Source organism: Budorcas taxicolor, chromosome 16 (genome assembly GCF_023091745.1).
Source record: "Budorcas taxicolor isolate Tak-1 chromosome 16, Takin1.1, whole genome shotgun sequence".
Classification (NCBI taxonomy): domain Eukaryota; kingdom Metazoa; phylum Chordata; class Mammalia; order Artiodactyla; family Bovidae; genus Budorcas; species Budorcas taxicolor.
The window spans coordinates 62,992,214-63,010,097 of NC_068925.1; the positions used below are offsets into that span (position 1 = coordinate 62,992,214).

Sequence of the window (17,884 nt, forward strand, 5' to 3'; positions counted from 1 at the left end):
TTCTCTGTCAGTTGCGGGTGTCTGGTCTGCTTGTCCTAAGAGGTCTAACCAAGCTTGGTTCTCTTGAAACTGTCATGCTCTGAAGGGTGTCTTAAACACCCTTTATGTAAGCAACCTTCACACAGGTAGACTCCGGCAGCTGTGGGGCTAGCTCTGGCCCCTCCTGCCTGTCGTTAGCAACAGGGCCCTGGCTGGCAGAGCAGTGGGGAGGGTGGTGCTTGGCCTCCCACCTCCCCATCCTCCACTCAGGTACCTGCTGCTGTGCCTGCTGCTCCTCGATGAAATGGGAGTTGGCCAACTGAAGCTCCCGGTCGAGGCGCCCGTATTTATCCGACGTTCCAGCGCTCCAGTTCTGTCCGCCACTGTCTCCTAGCAGGGCCTGTGAAAGCGGGGCCAGGGGCAGCAGGGCAGGAGGGACAAACCATTACTCTCACTAAACAAGGGCCCCATCACCATGATATGAAGAGTCCTCCCACTGCTCATGAGCTGTCTTTCCAGGGATCAGCTTTTTATGGATTGGTGCAGGTTGGTGCCTGCGGAGTACAAATCAGAGAATGCCATGAAGGGCACTTTCTATGGACTCACAAAAGAGCTCTGTCCCATTAAAAATGCAAGTGAGAGTCAACTTTAAAGCAATCTTAAAGCCCCTCTGTCCACTGCTTTGTGGATCGTAAAGCACTTGTTCTCATAGGACCAGCTCTTCCTAGCACCCTTGGAATTTCACTAGAGACCTGTTGAAGGTCCTAGTCTAACTGATTCCAGACATCTAGAGTCCTTTCTATATAAGTATGAGCAAGGAAATTTTTCGTGTTCAGAGGAGGGAGTAGAGAGTTCCCTAAAGTGACAAGAAACTAAGTCACAGTCCCTCATACAGTGAAGGCACAAGAACCACCAGTGTCTGCTCAGTGTGACCCACAGATGAATCCCAATGCCCTTCAGCTGAACTAAAAGGCTAGAGGTTTCCCAGATGGATTAGGGGTTGCTTCAGCAGAGAGCACGGCCACAGTGGGGGCCTGACCCTGATAACCCAAGCAAGGTTTGGCCCTGATGTCAGGGTTGGCTCCACCCGGGCCCCCAGACGCCAGGGCTGGGTTTCCTAGTATGAATTTGAGAAATTCTGTAGTCAGAAAAGGTTAAGTTTGGGAATGTTTTCCTTCATTGAAGAGGCCAGCCAGGAATGTAAGCTGACCCTGCCTGGGATCCCCACAAGCCTTTTTAACCAAAGAACTGGACCAAGCTAGTGACGAGGATTCTTCTATCTTGTAGAGCTGCCAAAACTTCTTACCAGGTACCCTTTAGCTCTGGAACTGTTAAAAGTCTAACTGATTCCTTGGTTCTCTGTCTGCAAAGCCCCTCAATAGCCACACTAGCCTTGCCTGACTTTCAGACATGAATTTGGCCAAATGGCCACATTTCAGAGGCTACATTCAGGGAAGTTCAGGATGTTATGTTGAGTTCTGAGGCAGATATGAGAAGAGGACCAGGATGCCTGAGAACTTCCACAGCCCAGAGCCTTAGTCAAGAGTCTGGATGGTGACTGTCTCTGGTGTAGAGCAGACATAAGGTTCTGGGGGGATGCTTCTGCTCCATCTGGTCATGGAGCTGTTAAGATTGAAAGGATCCTGCTCGTTTTGATGCAAAGACTCTAATGAGTCTATGGTGGATACTGGGGCCTAGTAACAATTTTTTCAAGGTCAGAAAAAGTCTACAGTGCATCATTAGGCTATGGATAGAGAACCAGAGCTCCTGGGGCCACAGTCATGGCTATTTTTTCCTAGCTTATCCATGGTCTACACTTGGGTAGGCATATGGCATGCTATTAAGAGTCACCCGTGAAGCTGTCGAGATCCCCTTGGTCTGACCTCCAGGAGTTGGTTAGTGAGAAAGAAGATGGAGAGAGGGCCCAGAGCACTGGGGACCAGCCCAAGTATAGCTGCCAAAGCAGGAGGCCTTGGCTTTGTGAGGATCAGCCCAGCACCCGGTGCTGGAAGCAGCCGTGAGGTGGACTCTGTCCACCTTCCATTCCTTGAATGCCTGTGACTCGAAGACATTTTGTTGCAGTGTAGTTGCTAAGTTGTGTCTGACTCTTGCGACCCCATGGACTAGCCCACCAGGCTCCTCTGTCCATGGGATTTCCCAGGCAAGAATACTGGAGTGGGTTACCATTTCCTATTCCAGGGGATCTTCCCGTCCCAGGGATCAAACCCAAGTCTCCTACATTGGCAGGTGAATTCTTTACCACTAAGCCACCTGGGAAGCCCGAAGATATTTCACTCATCGCCTGAAACAAAATTCCCAGCCACAGTCAGGAAGCCTCTGCATAAATGTCCGTTTTATTTATGTTAGTTCACTGGCTTTTCCAAGAGTCTGCGCCAGATGGGATGGCTAGCTAACATCTTTTCCTGTCTGCACTGTTGGGTGGATGGGGAAAAAAAACAACAGTGACTTGGAAAGCGGCACGTGGGGAAAGAAAACAGGAAAATTAAGCTAGAAGATATTTAGAGAGTCCTCTTCCCTTTAAGTGGGTCAAGAAATACCTACAGGTATAAAGTGAAGAGTGTATCATAAACTACTGATTCCTAGTTAATTAAAAATGGTGAGCTGTTCTTCAATTATCAGCCGACTAAATTCAAGGACTGAGTCTCTTGTAGCTTTTATTTTTGATGTGTCAGTATCTGGGCTTTGGTTTCAGAAATTTATTAGGTTTCATAATTTGTAATAACTTATAAAAACTGGACCTCACATCAAAAAAGAAATAAAAAGATACATGAAACAGTGAAAGATTCAACACATATTTAAGTTTCTTCAACTACTTTATGTACAGTTTCAGTCATTAAATGTCTAGAGCATCCTACACATGGGCAGCTAGAAATCTAAAAAAAACAGAAGAGAAAAACACCATGACACAATCCCTCGCTACTCACAAAGAAGCTTGAGGTCCAGCAGAGAAAATGACAAGCAAGCAAGCAATTACAGCTCTTAACAAAGCGCCTGGCACACAGAACGTGCTCCACAGGTGCAGAATAAATGGCTTGTGGCAAGGGCTATGAGGTACACAGAGCGTGCAACGGGAGCCCAGGGGCGGGAACCAGAGGGTGTGGCAGGGGAGGGGGGAGGCTGCTGCCCTCACTACAGGCTCAGCACCAAGGTCTTCTGCTTGAAGACATGATACACGGATGTCAGAATTTGTCAAGTCCACGTATCTGTGTATTTTCTGTGATACTGTATATTCCAACGTTTACTCACCTGTCTATTTTTCCTCTCAGCTAACGCCTGCACAGATGAAGCTGACATCTGATCCTTCATGTCCTAACAAGATAAGCAGAAGACCAGAAAACAAATGAACATCCTTAAACAAAATTGTGGTTAACATTCTGCACACTAGCAAAATATACATAATTCATTATTAACTTTTTAAACAAAAACAGTATTTTTTGCCTTCTATTTTCAGTCTCAAAAATAAAGGAAATAAAGAGAAGGACATCCCCTTAAAAAGAGGTAACCTGGATACTAAATTTAAATATGAGGAAAGAGAAAGTATTTCCTGGGTACCTACCACAGCCAAAACCCTGTTAAACACGTACACATAAGATCACTATGTGATCCATCCACAATGACCCTATGAAGCTGGTATTACCTTCATTTTACAGTTGACAAGACTAAGATCTAAGAAGATTAAGATGCTTTCTCAAGGTCACACAGCCAGTAAATGGCAATCCTGGGTATACACACAAAAGCCTGTGTTCAGCGCTCGTATCTTCAAGCATATGCTGTGCTTAGTCTCTCCGTCGTGTCTGACTCTCTGCGACCCCACGCACTGTAGCCCGCCAGGCTCCTCTGCCCATGGGTTGCCATACCCTCCACCAGGGGATCTTCCCAACCCAGGGATCGAACCCAGCCTTCCCACATTGCAGGGGGATTCTTTACCATTGGAGCCACTAGGGAAGCCCAAGAATGCTGGAGTGGATAGCCTATCCCCTCACCAGGGGAACTTCCTGACCCAGAATCAAACTGGGGTCTCCTGCAGAGCAGGTGGATTCTTCACCAGCTGAGCTACACGGGAAGCCCATCTTCAAGTATAATACATGTTAAAAAAAATACATACTTTAAAGTATACTTACCATTAAACACCAGAGAATACTTTCAAATAGTGATGAACAGGTCACTTTATTTCTGAGTTGGATTCATGGGACATATGGACTATTTCTAACACGAGTATTTGCTTGGGTGGTATAAAAAAATTTTTGTATGGAAAGAAAAAGGAATGTACCCATTACTTAATCTATTGCAAAACATTTTATTAAACATCAGCTGCATATTTAACTACAACCCAATACACCTTAAAATATTCCAGCTAAGTACACGATTACTGTAAGTTTTCTTTAAAAAAAAAAAAAAAGGATGCCAAAATATTCTTTTCTGTTGGCTCATAGGCTACTTTAGAGGTGCAAACGTTGATGTATTAGGCTTTTACAAACTTCTTGCAGGACGCGTGACAAGGTAAAGGTAGATGAGGGTGCCACAGCTTTCCTAATTCCTCCTATGGGAAGTTTGATAACCACCTTGCTGCAACCTTCAGTGTGCCCAGTCCCTCCTTCAGCAGAATACGGACAGGGCCCCTGCCTGACAGAGCTCACATCACGGTAGACAAGCAGCAGCAAATGGCAATCACACACACACACTTCAACAAGGTGACGACCATTCTGGAAAGAAGGGAGTCAATGGGGCTGCAATCCAGTGGGTGAGCACTACTCTAGAAAGACAGGGATGATACCTGATCGAGACCTGAGGGCCTAGAACAAGCCCAAAGCCAGAGAATTCCAGGCAAAGGAAACAGCAAGCTCAAAAGCCTGCAGGCAAAATGGCTCAATCAATGGTTTAGCTTTTGAGGAGGCTCGTTGCTGCAGGAGCCACTGTGTGCTGGGAGCTGGACACGGCCGACCAAAACAGGCAAGGGCCATCAAGGTGCTTGGAGTTTCTACAGAGGCAGCGATTGGCACACTAGTCCTGTAAAGAAGTAGATGTTAAGTGTTCAGCCTCTGTCATGTTTTGTTTTTCTTAAACCACCCTTTAAAAATAAATGTAAAACCATTCTTAGATCTCATGGGCCACAGAGTGCAGGCCCCTGTTCTAAGGCAATGGGAAGCCTTAAAGTATTTTGAGAAGGGCTGTGGTGTATTCTGGGTCATGTTGTAAAAGATCACTCTGGTTATTCATTGGGAAAAATGCTGGCAATTGAGCAGAGCAGAAGTGAAGAGATCATCTTACTGTCACACATTCAAGGGCTGTCCAGGATGGGAAAGAAGTGCCCTGACGGTGGGAGCCTTCAGCAAGAGGGCACGGGAGCCCTTGGACGTGATATTGGGCAAGTAAGTAGGGCATCTGAGGGTGCTCAGTTAACCCATAAATTCTAGGAATCTTTACCTAAGTTAATCTGTTCACAAACCTCAAAAGAAAAAAAAAAAAAAAGAATGCCACCCATAGAAACAGAGAAAAAATTTACTTAGTAAAAAAAAGTATTCACCATAAAGATCCAGATACTAGCATACTTAAAATAAGAGAAATGGTGATATAAGCCAAATTTCTTGAATGTTTGAGATTTACCTGAGTCAGTCACCTGAGGTATTATTAAAAATGCAGGTCCCTAGCCCCCACTCAGAACTACTTCCTAAATGAGACTTTAAGGAACAGGTCTCCCAGATGAGAAGCTGTTTGAGAGGCTCTGATCCACACAAATTCTAGAAGCCTTCAAAGGAGACCATTATGCTATTACCTCCTGGACTGCAGGATTCCTTTTCTAATTATCAATTAGAGTTTAAGATGACATTCTGATTTTCAATCAAACTATGAATAGTATAATCTCACTTATTTAGTGTATGTCAATAATGACACAAAGCAAATATCAGAATTGCTCACTGGCTAGGGTGATATACGCTTTTGAAAAATGCATTTAGGGGGACTTCCATGGTGGTCCAGCAATGCAGGGGGTGGGAGTTCAATCTCTGGTCCGGGAACTGGGATCCCATATACCCTGGAGCTACTGAGCCTGTGCACTCCAACTACTGAGCCTGCACAGCGCGACTAGTGTCCATGTGCCCCAGCGAAAGATCCTGCATGGTGGAACTAAAACCCAACACAATAAATAAGTAAAAACATATTTTAAAAACCACATTCAATACACTTTATAATAACCTTTTAAAAGTACTGAACACTGTGTGTGTTAGTCACTCAGTCATGTCCGAGTCTTTGTGACCCCATAGATAGCAGCCCACCAGGCTCCTCTGGCCATGGGATCCTCCAGGCAAGAATACTGGAGTGGGTTGCCATGCCCTCCTCTGGGGGATCTGCCTAAACCATGGGAGGAACCCAGGTCTCCTGCATTGCAGGCAGATTCTTTACCATCTGAGCCACCAAGGAAGCGCCCTATTGAATATTACTCGCATAATAAAAATAGCAGCACACCTGTATGGGAAAAGTAACTTTGAAGTTCTAGTTGAACTCTGAACATTATCTGTAGAATGCATTTTTGCTCTTAGAAGGTAAGACAGTAAGGGGGAAGTAATGGTATAAACGAGGATTTCTGGGGGTTGCCGGGAATGTTCTGGAATGCTTCCAGGTGTTGCTTCCATGGTTGTGATCAGTTTATAAATTCTTCAAGCTGTATACTTGGGGTGTATATACTTTTCTATACAGATGTATATGCTTTTCTATACTGTTATATAATTAAAACGTTAAAAAAGAAAAGAATTATTGCTCCTGAACAATGGCTAGAAGACAAACCAACCCTCTAAAAATAAATTTGGCATTTTGTATTAGCAGTTTTGATATTTGTAACAAATATCCACTGCCTTGACTTAGTAATTCTAATAGGATTTACTTTAAGGAAATAATATAAAATATATACCAAAACAGATATACAAAGATGTATACTGCAGTTTTATTTATAATGTGAAAGAATAAATAAGCATCATATCCAAGCAAGAGAATAGTAACTGATAGTAAACCCATACAATGTAATATCATGTATCAGATATTACACTTAGGAAGAGAGTTCAGTGAACAATTCATAGAAAAATACAAACGCTCAAACATGAAAAGATGCACTAATGCATTAATAATCAAAGAAGTACAAGCTAAGAAATATTTTTCCTGGTTAGAGTGGGAGAGATGAAAAAGATGAACACTACTTAGTGTTGCCTAAGGAATTAGGAAATATAGAATATGCACTCTGCTATTAAGAAATATCATTGATAAGGTCTCGATACTTTGAAAATATTTATCTGTGTTTAAAATGGGCATTTTCATTGAACTTTTTAGTACTTAAATATCCAGGATACGCTCACAGAGATAGTTCCTGAAGTATGGTTTGTAATTGCCAAAAATTAACCACATAAATATGTACCAACAGGGTCAATGATCAAACAAATCGTAATAGAAGCAGGTTAGAGAAGAGAGCATAGCCTCTCATGTCAAAGACCTGGGTTCAAGCTTAGTTATGCTTTTTAATAATTATGCAAGGTTGGACAAATTACTCAATTTTTCAAAGTGTTTATTTCTTCTATATAAGATAGTATTTTATAGGGTCATTGTGGGGGATTATAAAGTATGCAACTATGAAAAAGAATACTCTAAATCTACTCTGTCCAATAGCTGTCAGCCAACTACGGTTATGCACTGAGCATGTCAAATGGAGTTGGTACAATGGACAAATTAAACTTTTGACTTAATTTTAATTAATTTAGATTTAAATTTAGTTACTGGAAAACTTTCACATATGTCTGGAAAATCTGGGTATTTTCCAGTAAATCAACCTTTTCAACTGTAAGTTTTATAAACTCTAAATACAGATGAAGTATCTCCAATGAAAAGTTCACTTCTGAATTGAGATATGCTTAAATATACACTATATGCCAAATTTGTAAGTTTTAGTAAAAAAATTTTTTAAACTTTATAGAAATAATTTTTATATTGATTACATGTTTAAATAACAGTCTTCTGGGTATACTAATTTAAATAAAACATATTAAGTTTGTTGTTGTTCATTCGGTAAGTTGTGTCTGATTCTTTGTGATCTCATACACTGCGGCACACTAGGCTTCCCTGTCCTTCACTGTCTCCTGGAGTTTTGCTCAAACTTATATCCATTGACAGAGAAGGCAATGGCACCCCACTCCAGTACTCTTGCCTGGAAAATCCCATGGACGGAGGAGCCTGGTAGGCTGCAGTCCATAGGGTTGCTAAGAGTTGGACACAACTGAGCGACTTCACTTTCACACACCGGAGACGGAAATGGCAACCCACTCCAGTGTTCTTGCCTGGAGAGTCCCAGGGACGGCGGAGCCTGATGGGCTGCTGTCTATGGGGTCGCACAGAGTCGGACACGACTGAAGTGACTTAGCAGCAGCAGCATATCCACTGAGCTGGTGATGCCATCCAACCATCTCATCCTCTGTCGCCCCCTTCTCCTTACTGGTTTCTTTTTATTTTTTAAATATGACCATTAGAAAATTAAAGACAGCTTGTACTTTAGTGTTTCTATTAGACAGCATGTATCTGTATTGATATAAAACTATGTCCACAGTATTTTTTCATATAAAAAAATTACAGACTAATGTCATTTCTTCAAAAAATATTTTCAATTTCATTTTATAGAAATGGCTAGAAAAAATATATAAAACTGATTATTTTTATACAGTGGAATTACAGAATGGAGGCGAGACACATTTTCACCTTTCTTATTCACCAACATTATTTGCATTTTTTAAAAAGTACAGATTTTTAATTTTAAAACTTAAAAACACTTATGATTACATAACAGTATAATCACAACTATGTACAAATAAAACAAAGTTCTGGTTTTGCATTGTATTTTGAGTTTAGGTTTCTTTTTCTATTTTTTTCTTTTTGTAAAATTCTTCTAATTCTCTTTAAAAGCATATAAGTGCGTGTGCTCAGTCGCTTCAGTTGGGTCTGGCCCTTGGTGACCCCATGGACTGTAGCCTGCCAGGCTTCTCTGTTCATGGGATTTTCCAGGCAGGAATACTGGAGTGGGTTGCCATGCCCTCCTCCAGGGGCTGTTCCCAATGCATGGATCAAACCCATGTCTCCTGCAATAGCAGGCAGGTTCTTTACCACTAGCAACACCTGGGAAGCCCTTAAAATGGGCATGCATTATTTTAATGAAATACACATTTAAAAGTTCCCATTTTAAAGTTTTCCGTTTAATAAAATATGTGTGTATGTGTGGGTGTTTGTTAGCTCCGATAGTCAGTGACCTCAATAGCTGTGTGGTGCACTTCCTGAGTTTGGCATCACAGAAGGCAAAGAGCTGTGGCTTTCACTTTCAGGATGGTCCTTTCTTTATGCAGGGTAAAAACTGCCAGATACCATGCCACAGATCACCTTCTTATTAGGATTTGGGATTTTAAGTTACATTACTAAACAGTTTTGAGTATTTTGTAACACCTGTCATGCCAAAAACATAATTAAAACTCATCTTCTTTCTAATATAATAAGTTTAGAATAAGCAGTCAAGCAGCAGTTAATACTTATAAAATATGGGTCACTTGTCAAAAAAAACAACAAATAAATGAAACAACTTCCTGTGTATGCTGTTCCCATTTTGCGCCATCTTCCAAGCTGAGTGAATAACATACTGTAAATCCCAGTGCTTCCCGCTCAGAAGACTCACATCCCAGCGTCATTTGTAGTGACACAGTATGCCTCACTCTTTTTGATTAACCAAAGCCATTTCTATCATGACTTATAACTGACTATAAACAATTCTTAGATTTGAAGACACTGGATTTTGGGGAGAGGGTGCTATAGTTCTGAATGCCTTTGAAACTTCAAAAAGTTGCAGACTGTTAGTGAGGATCATTCACTTGTTACAGAAAACCAAGATCCAGAGAGGCTAAATGACTTGCCATGCTGAAAATTTACTGAGGTCTCAGGAGAGCCTAGAACTCATGTCTTCTCACTTCTTAGTCACTATTTTGCCATTGACTGCAAAAACCTTTCACTATTAAATTAACCCAACGTCACTTCTGCAATAGATCTCTGTAACACAAATATATCACATGTGAAATCTCTGATATATAGGCAACTCTACAAATGTAAAAATGATTACCTCAAAAATACCAAGGCTATATACACAAAAACATGAATATTTGCTTTCTCTGGGCTTCCCTGGTGGCTCAGAGGGTAAAGAGTCTGCCTGCAATGTGGGAGACCTGGGTTCGATCCCTGGGTCGGGAAGATCCCCTGGAGAAGGAAATGGCAACCCACTCCTGTACTCTTGCCTGGAGAATCCCCAAGGACGGAGGAGCATGAGGGGCAACAGTACATAGAGTCGCAAAGAGTTGGACACGACTGAGCGAATTCACTTTACTTTGCTTTCTTTAGGAAAAAAACTGCTGATAAGACTTAATAAAAACTGCACAAACTAAAGAGACACTTGAAAAACATACACAAGACTTTTTATATAAAAATGACTTATTAAAAAGCAAAAACAGTGGACATTAATTGAGAAGAAACCCAGAGAAAGGTTTAGTTCTTCAGACAGAATAGCTACAAAAAATGTGTAACGTATCACTGCCTGCCCAAAGGAGAAAGCACAATTGGCACAAACGCATCAAAATGCATTCCGTGAAGCAACTGAATGAAAGCTAACTGATACTGGTAACAAAGGAGTTTGCATAAACTTGTGGTGTACAAAGTCCTAATCTGATCTTGTGTTTCATTTCCCCAAAATGCTAACTCTCTGAACCCAGGCTATCAGTGTCCTTGAAGTGGAACTCAGAGAGCTCTGGATACAAATATTGTCTAGCTGAATGTAACAATACTGAATCAATACAACACTTAAAAAAAAAAATCAAGTGTCAATTACCACTTCCTTTTCTTCCACAAAACCTCAACTAGAATTTATTAAAACCAGAGAAGCAAAAAATCAGTTCAGTTCAGTTCAGTCGCTCAGTCGTGTCCGACTCTTTGCAAGTCCATGAATTGCAGCACACCAGGCCTCCCTATCCATCACCAACTCCCGGAGTTCACTCAGACTCACGTCCATCAAGTCCGTGATGCCATCCCAGCCATCTCATCCTGTCGTCCCCTTCTCCTCTTGCCCCCAATCCCTCCCAGCATCAGAGTCTTTTCCAATGAGTCAACTCTTCGCATGAGGTGGCCAAAGTACTGGAGTTTCAGCTTTAGCATCATTCCTTCCAAAGAAATCCCAGGGTTGATCTCCTTCAGAATGGACTGGTTGGATCTCCTTGCAGTCCAAGGGACTCTCAAGAGTCTTCTCCAACACCACAGTTCAAAAGCATCAATTCTTCGGCGCTTAGCCTTCTTCACAGTCCAACTCTCACATCCATACATGACCACAGGAAAAACCATAGCCTTGACTAGACGGACCTTAGTCAGCAAAGTAATGTCTCTGCTTTTGAATATACTATCTATGCTGGTCATAACTTTTCTTCCAAGGAGTAAGCATCTTTTCATTTCATGGCTGCAATCACCATCTGCAGTGATTTTGGAGCCCCCCAAAATAAAGTCTGACACTGTTTCCACTGTTTCCCCATCTATTTCCCATGAAGTGATGGGACCAGATGCCATGATCTTCGTTTTCTGAATGTTGAGCTTTAAGCCAACTTTTTCGCTCTCCTCTTTCACTTTCATCAAGAGGCTTTTTAGTTCCTCTTCACCTTCTGCCATAAGGGTGGTGTCATCTGCATATCTGAGGTTATTGATATTTCTCCCGGCAATCTTGATTCCAGCTTATGTTTCTTCCAGTCCACCATTTCTCATGATGTACTCTGCATAGAAGTTAAATAAGCAGGGTGACAATATACAGCCTTGACATACTCCTTTTCCTATTTGGAACCAGTCTGTTGTTCCATGTCCAGTTCTAACTGTTGTTTCCTGACCTGCATACAGATTTCTCAAGAGGCAGGTTAGGTGGTCTGGTATTCCCATCTCTTCCAGAATTTTCCAGTTTATTGTGATCCACACAGTCAAAGGCTTTGGCATAGTCAATAAAGCAGAAATAGATGTTTTTCTGGAACTCTCTTGCTTTTTCTGAATCAGTTAGGTACTATTAACCCACCACTGGCAAATAGTAACAGATTTCAAATTAGAAGGACAAAAAACTCTAAAACATTCAGTTGGATCACACTGTTGAGTCTAGTTTAGCTCTCAACTCTAAAAGACTCTGCAATATTGTGAAGTATAGATGATTTAGAATACTTATTTCAAAGAATGTACTTTAAAAAGCTTTTCAAATACTAGAAAATAAACCTTGGATTACACTTTCAATTATACCAACTCACTTAACTTTTACTGTATTGACCTCTGAATTTCAATGTGCAGAACTTATAAGTACTACCTTGCAGAAAGAATATATATAATGATTAAAGTCAAGAATATATGCATCACTGCAAGGCATCATTTAAATATCAACATCTACAGAAGTCATCTTCAGAAAAACCTATCACAAAAAATTTAAAAAGCACATGCTATATTTATAAACTAAGTAACTGGGAAATTGTTTACCTTACCAAACAATATACCACCTAAAAACCGGGCTTCCTTATCTGAATATCCTCTGACCTGGCTCCGGACTAGGAATGTCTAACCCAAACGTTCACTGTGTAGATGGGGTGTACATGCGTGCTCAGTAACTCAGTAGTGTCTCTGCCACCCCACACAGACTGTAGCCCCCAGGCTGCTCTGTCCATGGGATTTTCCAGGCAAGAATACATGAGTGGGTCGTCATTTCCTCCTCCAGAGGATCTTCCCAACCCAGGGATCTAACCCACATTTCCTGAGTCTCTTGCATTGGTTGGCAGATTGTTTACAACTGAGCCACCAGAGAAACCCAAAGATGAGGCTCCTAGATCCAAAAAGGTTACCGCCCCATTAAAACATGGGTTTATTTCTAAACAATTTTTAGGTATATGGATACAGAAAGACAACTAATGAGTAAAGCAAGGAACAAGAATCTTTTAAAGCTCAGTGATAACCTACCATTTGAAATAATTTCAAAAGGAAATCACATGACATGGAGTCTTTGGCAAACACATAGCAAGGTTCCTGCCTAAGATGACTCTTAAAAAGCCATATGTTAGCACTGGTATGATCCCAAGTATTTTTATTCAAGGAAGCTGCTTTCTAGTACATATGTTAAAGACAGCTGGTTCTCTTACATCTAGTTATGCTAATCAACTGGCTTAGCCATATAGTTTCAAAATACTAACATATCTTAATGATATTTCACGTACATGCTATTTTCTCTTAGGTCTTTTTAACAATAGGTTAATATCTAAATAATCTGAGACTAAAGATTTTTTCCCCTTGGATTGATTTCTTATGGGCTGATGATTGCTTGCTTGCTCTGGATAACTCCCGAAAGGCTGTCAAGCAGTTGTATATGGAAATGTCAGTAACTGGGTTGCAAGAGTTCCAGAAGCAATTCAGATGGTAGAAGAGGCCGCCATCCAAACCCAGTAAGAGCACTCTTCACAACGCAAAGTGATTACCAATCAATCAGGAAACCAAATGGTTTCTACCATAGCAGTTCTTTTTGTCTAGGAACACAGCATACTAAGAAATGAAGAGGAAAAAAGACACCTGGTCTGGAAGAGTGAGACGGATGGACAGGAGGGACACAATAACCTTCCCAAAGCCAGCAGTCTACTCCCTCACTTTTGCTCTGAGAAATAAGCCTGATGATACTAACATCAGATTTCTTTTCTATCTGAGAAATTATATGTGGAAACTGTCATTTAACTCATTTAAGAAGGAGTTTCAGAGCTGACCTGGTAGTTCACATTAAGGGAGAGAGTTTGGAGCAGTCCGACTTTTTCTTGTACAAGTAACACAATAAGATTTCATTCCTTACCCGGACAACCTGCCGAGTACTTGTGATGAAGGCTTTTCTTATACTCAATTCAGTTGCATCAAGGTTGAATTTCCTAGGATTTGCTTCAACTATGCGTGGGTCAAAAAGTCAAGGTAAAGCAATTTCATCAGCCAAAACCTAACAACCAACATCAGTGTTAAACCACAGATCTCTCACAAGCAAGCAATAAAATCTGGCCCAATTTCTGAACACACAGTCAACTTACACTGATCATCCTCAAACTTTCTCTGCCCACAGCTATACAAGGGTCCTTGTGCCCCAAGGCAGAGGTGACCTGCCTGGGTTCACTACAAACCCATGGGTGTCTGGCCACAGCTGAGCTAGGCTCTTCCACATGCCTGCCACTGTTTTGACTCCAGATCATCTTTGCAAGCTGTTTTCATTTGCCATCCCGCTTCTGTCAAGATGCTAACTCTGCTTTTTAATCTAGAAATCGAGGCTTCCCTGCCCTTCTCACCCCGACCCTGGGTCACTCCATGGCTCTCTGCACTCATCTCTTATCATCTGCAAGGATGCACTTGTGATGTTATGTGACTAATGTCTGTTCTCTCTCCTCCAAGCCCCCTTCCATCCCCACCATAAGTTCTACAAGGGTTGGTACACTTTTGCTTATCAATCCAATATCAGTAACTAGCAAGATGTCCAGCACATAGCACACTCAATGACTATTTGCTGAATGACGAATATCTATTAAAACTTTTGTTCTCCTTATCTCACAATTTCTCTATCTCCCCCAATCTTTTTCTCTTCCCTCCTATCACGAGGTAGGACATATCTCCCTGTAAGGGTGCTTTTGCTCCCACCCCTTCACATACTTCTCTTCTACTAGTTTTAGAGAACACATCTGTCTTTTAATAATTTAAAAGGTGCCCCAGGGTCATTTTGATGAAAAGAAATTATCCACTCCACAAGTCAACTCTATATGAACTTGTGTGCTGACTACAGACTGATCCTGACAAAATCTGGTTTCCTTTATGTTTTGTTACACTCAAAAAACAAAACAGGCCTCAGAACAGCAAATGGCATATCTTCAATCTAAAGTTATGACTGAATATTTCCAGTTGAAGAAACGGCCATGTAATCCAACTTTTACAGTTCCCTGGTTCATCCATCATATCAGCGAACTTACTTAACATCAATAGCATGACTTGGCATAACAGATCTGCTTTAGTTAGTGCAGTTTCATGGGACAAGATGCCTCTCTAATGCTCACTAGCACTGAACAGGAAAGTCTGGGGTAGGATTTTCTTTTGATCTCTAATTACCAATGTATGACATTGGTCTGTATACACCTCCTCAAAATAATGACAGCTAACACTCACAGAAGCTCTCTGTGGGGACTTCATGCAAGTCCAGTGGTTAGGACTTTGAGCTTCCAATGCAGGCATGCAGGGGGCACAGTCTGATCCCTAGTTGGAGAACTATGATCCCACAGGCTGCATGACTCAACAACAACAAAAAAGAAAGTTCACTGGGTCCGGCACCATCCTAAGCTCTTTACCTGATAAACGTTCAACAATCGTATGAGCTAGGTACAACTGTTACCTAACGTTCTACTGAAAAGCAAAGTGCCCAGAGTCACAGTCAGCAACTGGCAGAGGCAGGACTTGAACACCCAGTCTGACTACAGGGTCCAAGCTCAAAGCCACTGCACTACGCGGCCTCTATGTTATAGAATCTGTCATGCACTGAAGCAGAATTTGATGACTCTACCTTAGCCTCCTGGGCAATGATTTTCAGTGTGCCATGGTACAAATAAGAGCAACATCAATGATAAAAGGAAACATCTAATCTATGTATTTGAGACATCTGAAGGAAAACCTGTCCATTTGTCTGTCTGCCTCACATGGCACAGATGCCTCAGAAAAGGATATTGATGGTTTCGTCGAGGTCCTCTAGGTCCCACTCTATGCTCCGGAGGTTGTTCCTCAGCTCGTTGGTGGTCCAGTCGATTTCTTCCCTTGTGGCTGTGGATGGGTCCTGGAGGAGTTCTGTCCATCTCTGAAACAATCCCTGTGCAGTGTTGACTGCTTTCTGAACCTCTCTGTAACCAGGTGAAGGGAAAGGAGAGAAATGAGACAACACTTACTATGAACAAGTTAACACAAGACTTATGTTAACCGTTACAATCAGACCCCACCCTCAGCAATGAACCACCATTCCCCAAAGTGTTTCTACGTTGTTACAGAAGGCTCTTCATGGACAAATATCAAAATTCAAAATTTTAAAATAACAGTCTGAGTATTATGTTTTCAGTTGATTTCAAAATAAAACAGCCACCACTTAAGCATAACATCAAGTTTGTTCGTTAAGTGAAACTGCTAGCTGCTCAGCTGTTTCATTCTTTGCGACCTCTGGCTGCTCTGTCGGTGGGATTTTCCAGGCAAAAATACTGTAGTGGGTTGCCATTTTTTTCTCCAGGGGATCTTCCCAACTCAGGGATCAAACTCGCATCTCCTGCATTGGCAGGTGGATTCCTTACTGTCTGAGCCACCAGGGTGTCCTTTAAATTTTGTAAAGAACAAAATTTAATTTTTCTAACAGACCATACTTAAATGTAATCTAAGAAGCTATAATACAAATTAACTAAAGGACCATTAACATTCACACATGCTGCTAGTTGGTGCAAAGTAATTTGTATTCAGATGAAGATTCTAAAACAACTATCTTTTCCTTAGGAAGACTGCTGTGAAAGGGGGGTAAAAAAGGGTAGATAGAAGAGTTACTGTTACACAGCTTGGCTTTTAGAAGGTAAGTATTTTAACCTGAGACATTTTAAAATTCAAAATCTCTTTAGAAGATTCCCCAACAGTATTACCTTTAAATATCTCTATTGTACTTTCTACTCTGCACAGAAGATTAGTGTGCTTCAAGTACAGGGGGTGAGACTAGGCCATTAAGTACTATGGTCTATTTTCTCTTAGATTACAGATACAGCCGCAAGGTCTTAAAAACCTTTCTCCCCACCACTGGGCCAATATCTACCATTACATGTTATAATCTAACACTACCATGTACAAGAGCCAAAAAGGAGTCATTTTATAATCATGGTCTCTTGTGTACAAAGATTATAAGCTTCATGCTCCTAAACGAAGATATCTGTTATGATCCTTCCATGATTTCTTAATCAACTCTTCTGAGTGTTCAATCAGTGTGCTTGTTGCCTATGGCTTTAAAAAAGGGAACTGCACGCATCCTGTTCCCTCTGACATTTCAAGTGTCAGAGGAGAAGGCACTAACAAAATGAAGAAAGGTACCTTATAATATCTTGGACTGTGAATACTGATGAGAACTAAAAAGCTGAATGTTAAATACAGAATTACAGACACTGGATCCCGCTGAATAACTCACTGAGCTATGTGGCCCACAATCAATCTACCACGAACAGCCTACTAAGTTCACAACCAGTTCGTGGGTTAAGCAAGTCCCCTCAGTGTTCCTCTCACATCAGCCCTAGGCTTTCAGTGCTAAAGAGAAACTCTACCTGAGACAAAAAGAGGAAGGACTGAGTAACTGAGATGCAAATCTACTATTTTTACTCTTTATTGAGGTTTCTGGCTGATCTGGTAAAGAAAAGGGCATACATTTTCCCATAATATGAAGTACTTGGTGAAGGGAAGTTTGTGTTGAATTGTGTTGAATATCTTCTCTGATAATAGAAGGCAGAGTTAAAAAGTTATCTAAGATGATACATCTCATTCTAAAGGACATAAAAATCACCAGTTCTATAAAGGAAATCTGAATTCTGAATTGCTTTTTGAAAACTAGAAGTCTCAGGCTGCAGCATACCACATTCTCCACCACCAATAGACTATAGGATGCTGGAATTAAACTCTTAAGCAGTGATCCATAAACTTTCAGTCTCAGGGCTCTTCTGCACTTTTCAAAATTACTGAAGACCCCCAAAGAACATATTTTGATGTGGGCTCTTTATCTGTTGTCACTTACCATATTAGAAATTCAAAC

At 41.3% G+C, this 17,884-nt stretch overlaps 1 protein-coding gene across 1 annotated transcript in view; it reads right to left on the bottom strand.

Moving 5' to 3' along the window:
• The window catches only part of STX6 (syntaxin 6), a 43,137-nt gene that overhangs the window by 9,724 nt on the left and 15,529 nt on the right, over nucleotides 1–17,884 (bottom strand). Inside the window, exons 2-5 of the mRNA XM_052653978.1 lie at nucleotides 15,793–15,962; nucleotides 13,898–13,992; nucleotides 3,247–3,309; nucleotides 254–379 (exon numbers count right to left, since the gene is read on the bottom strand). Coding sequence (XP_052509938.1) covers nucleotides 254–379; nucleotides 3,247–3,309; nucleotides 13,898–13,992; nucleotides 15,793–15,962 — 454 coding nt within the window. The remainder of the gene's footprint in view (nucleotides 1–253; nucleotides 380–3,246; nucleotides 3,310–13,897; nucleotides 13,993–15,792; nucleotides 15,963–17,884) is intronic.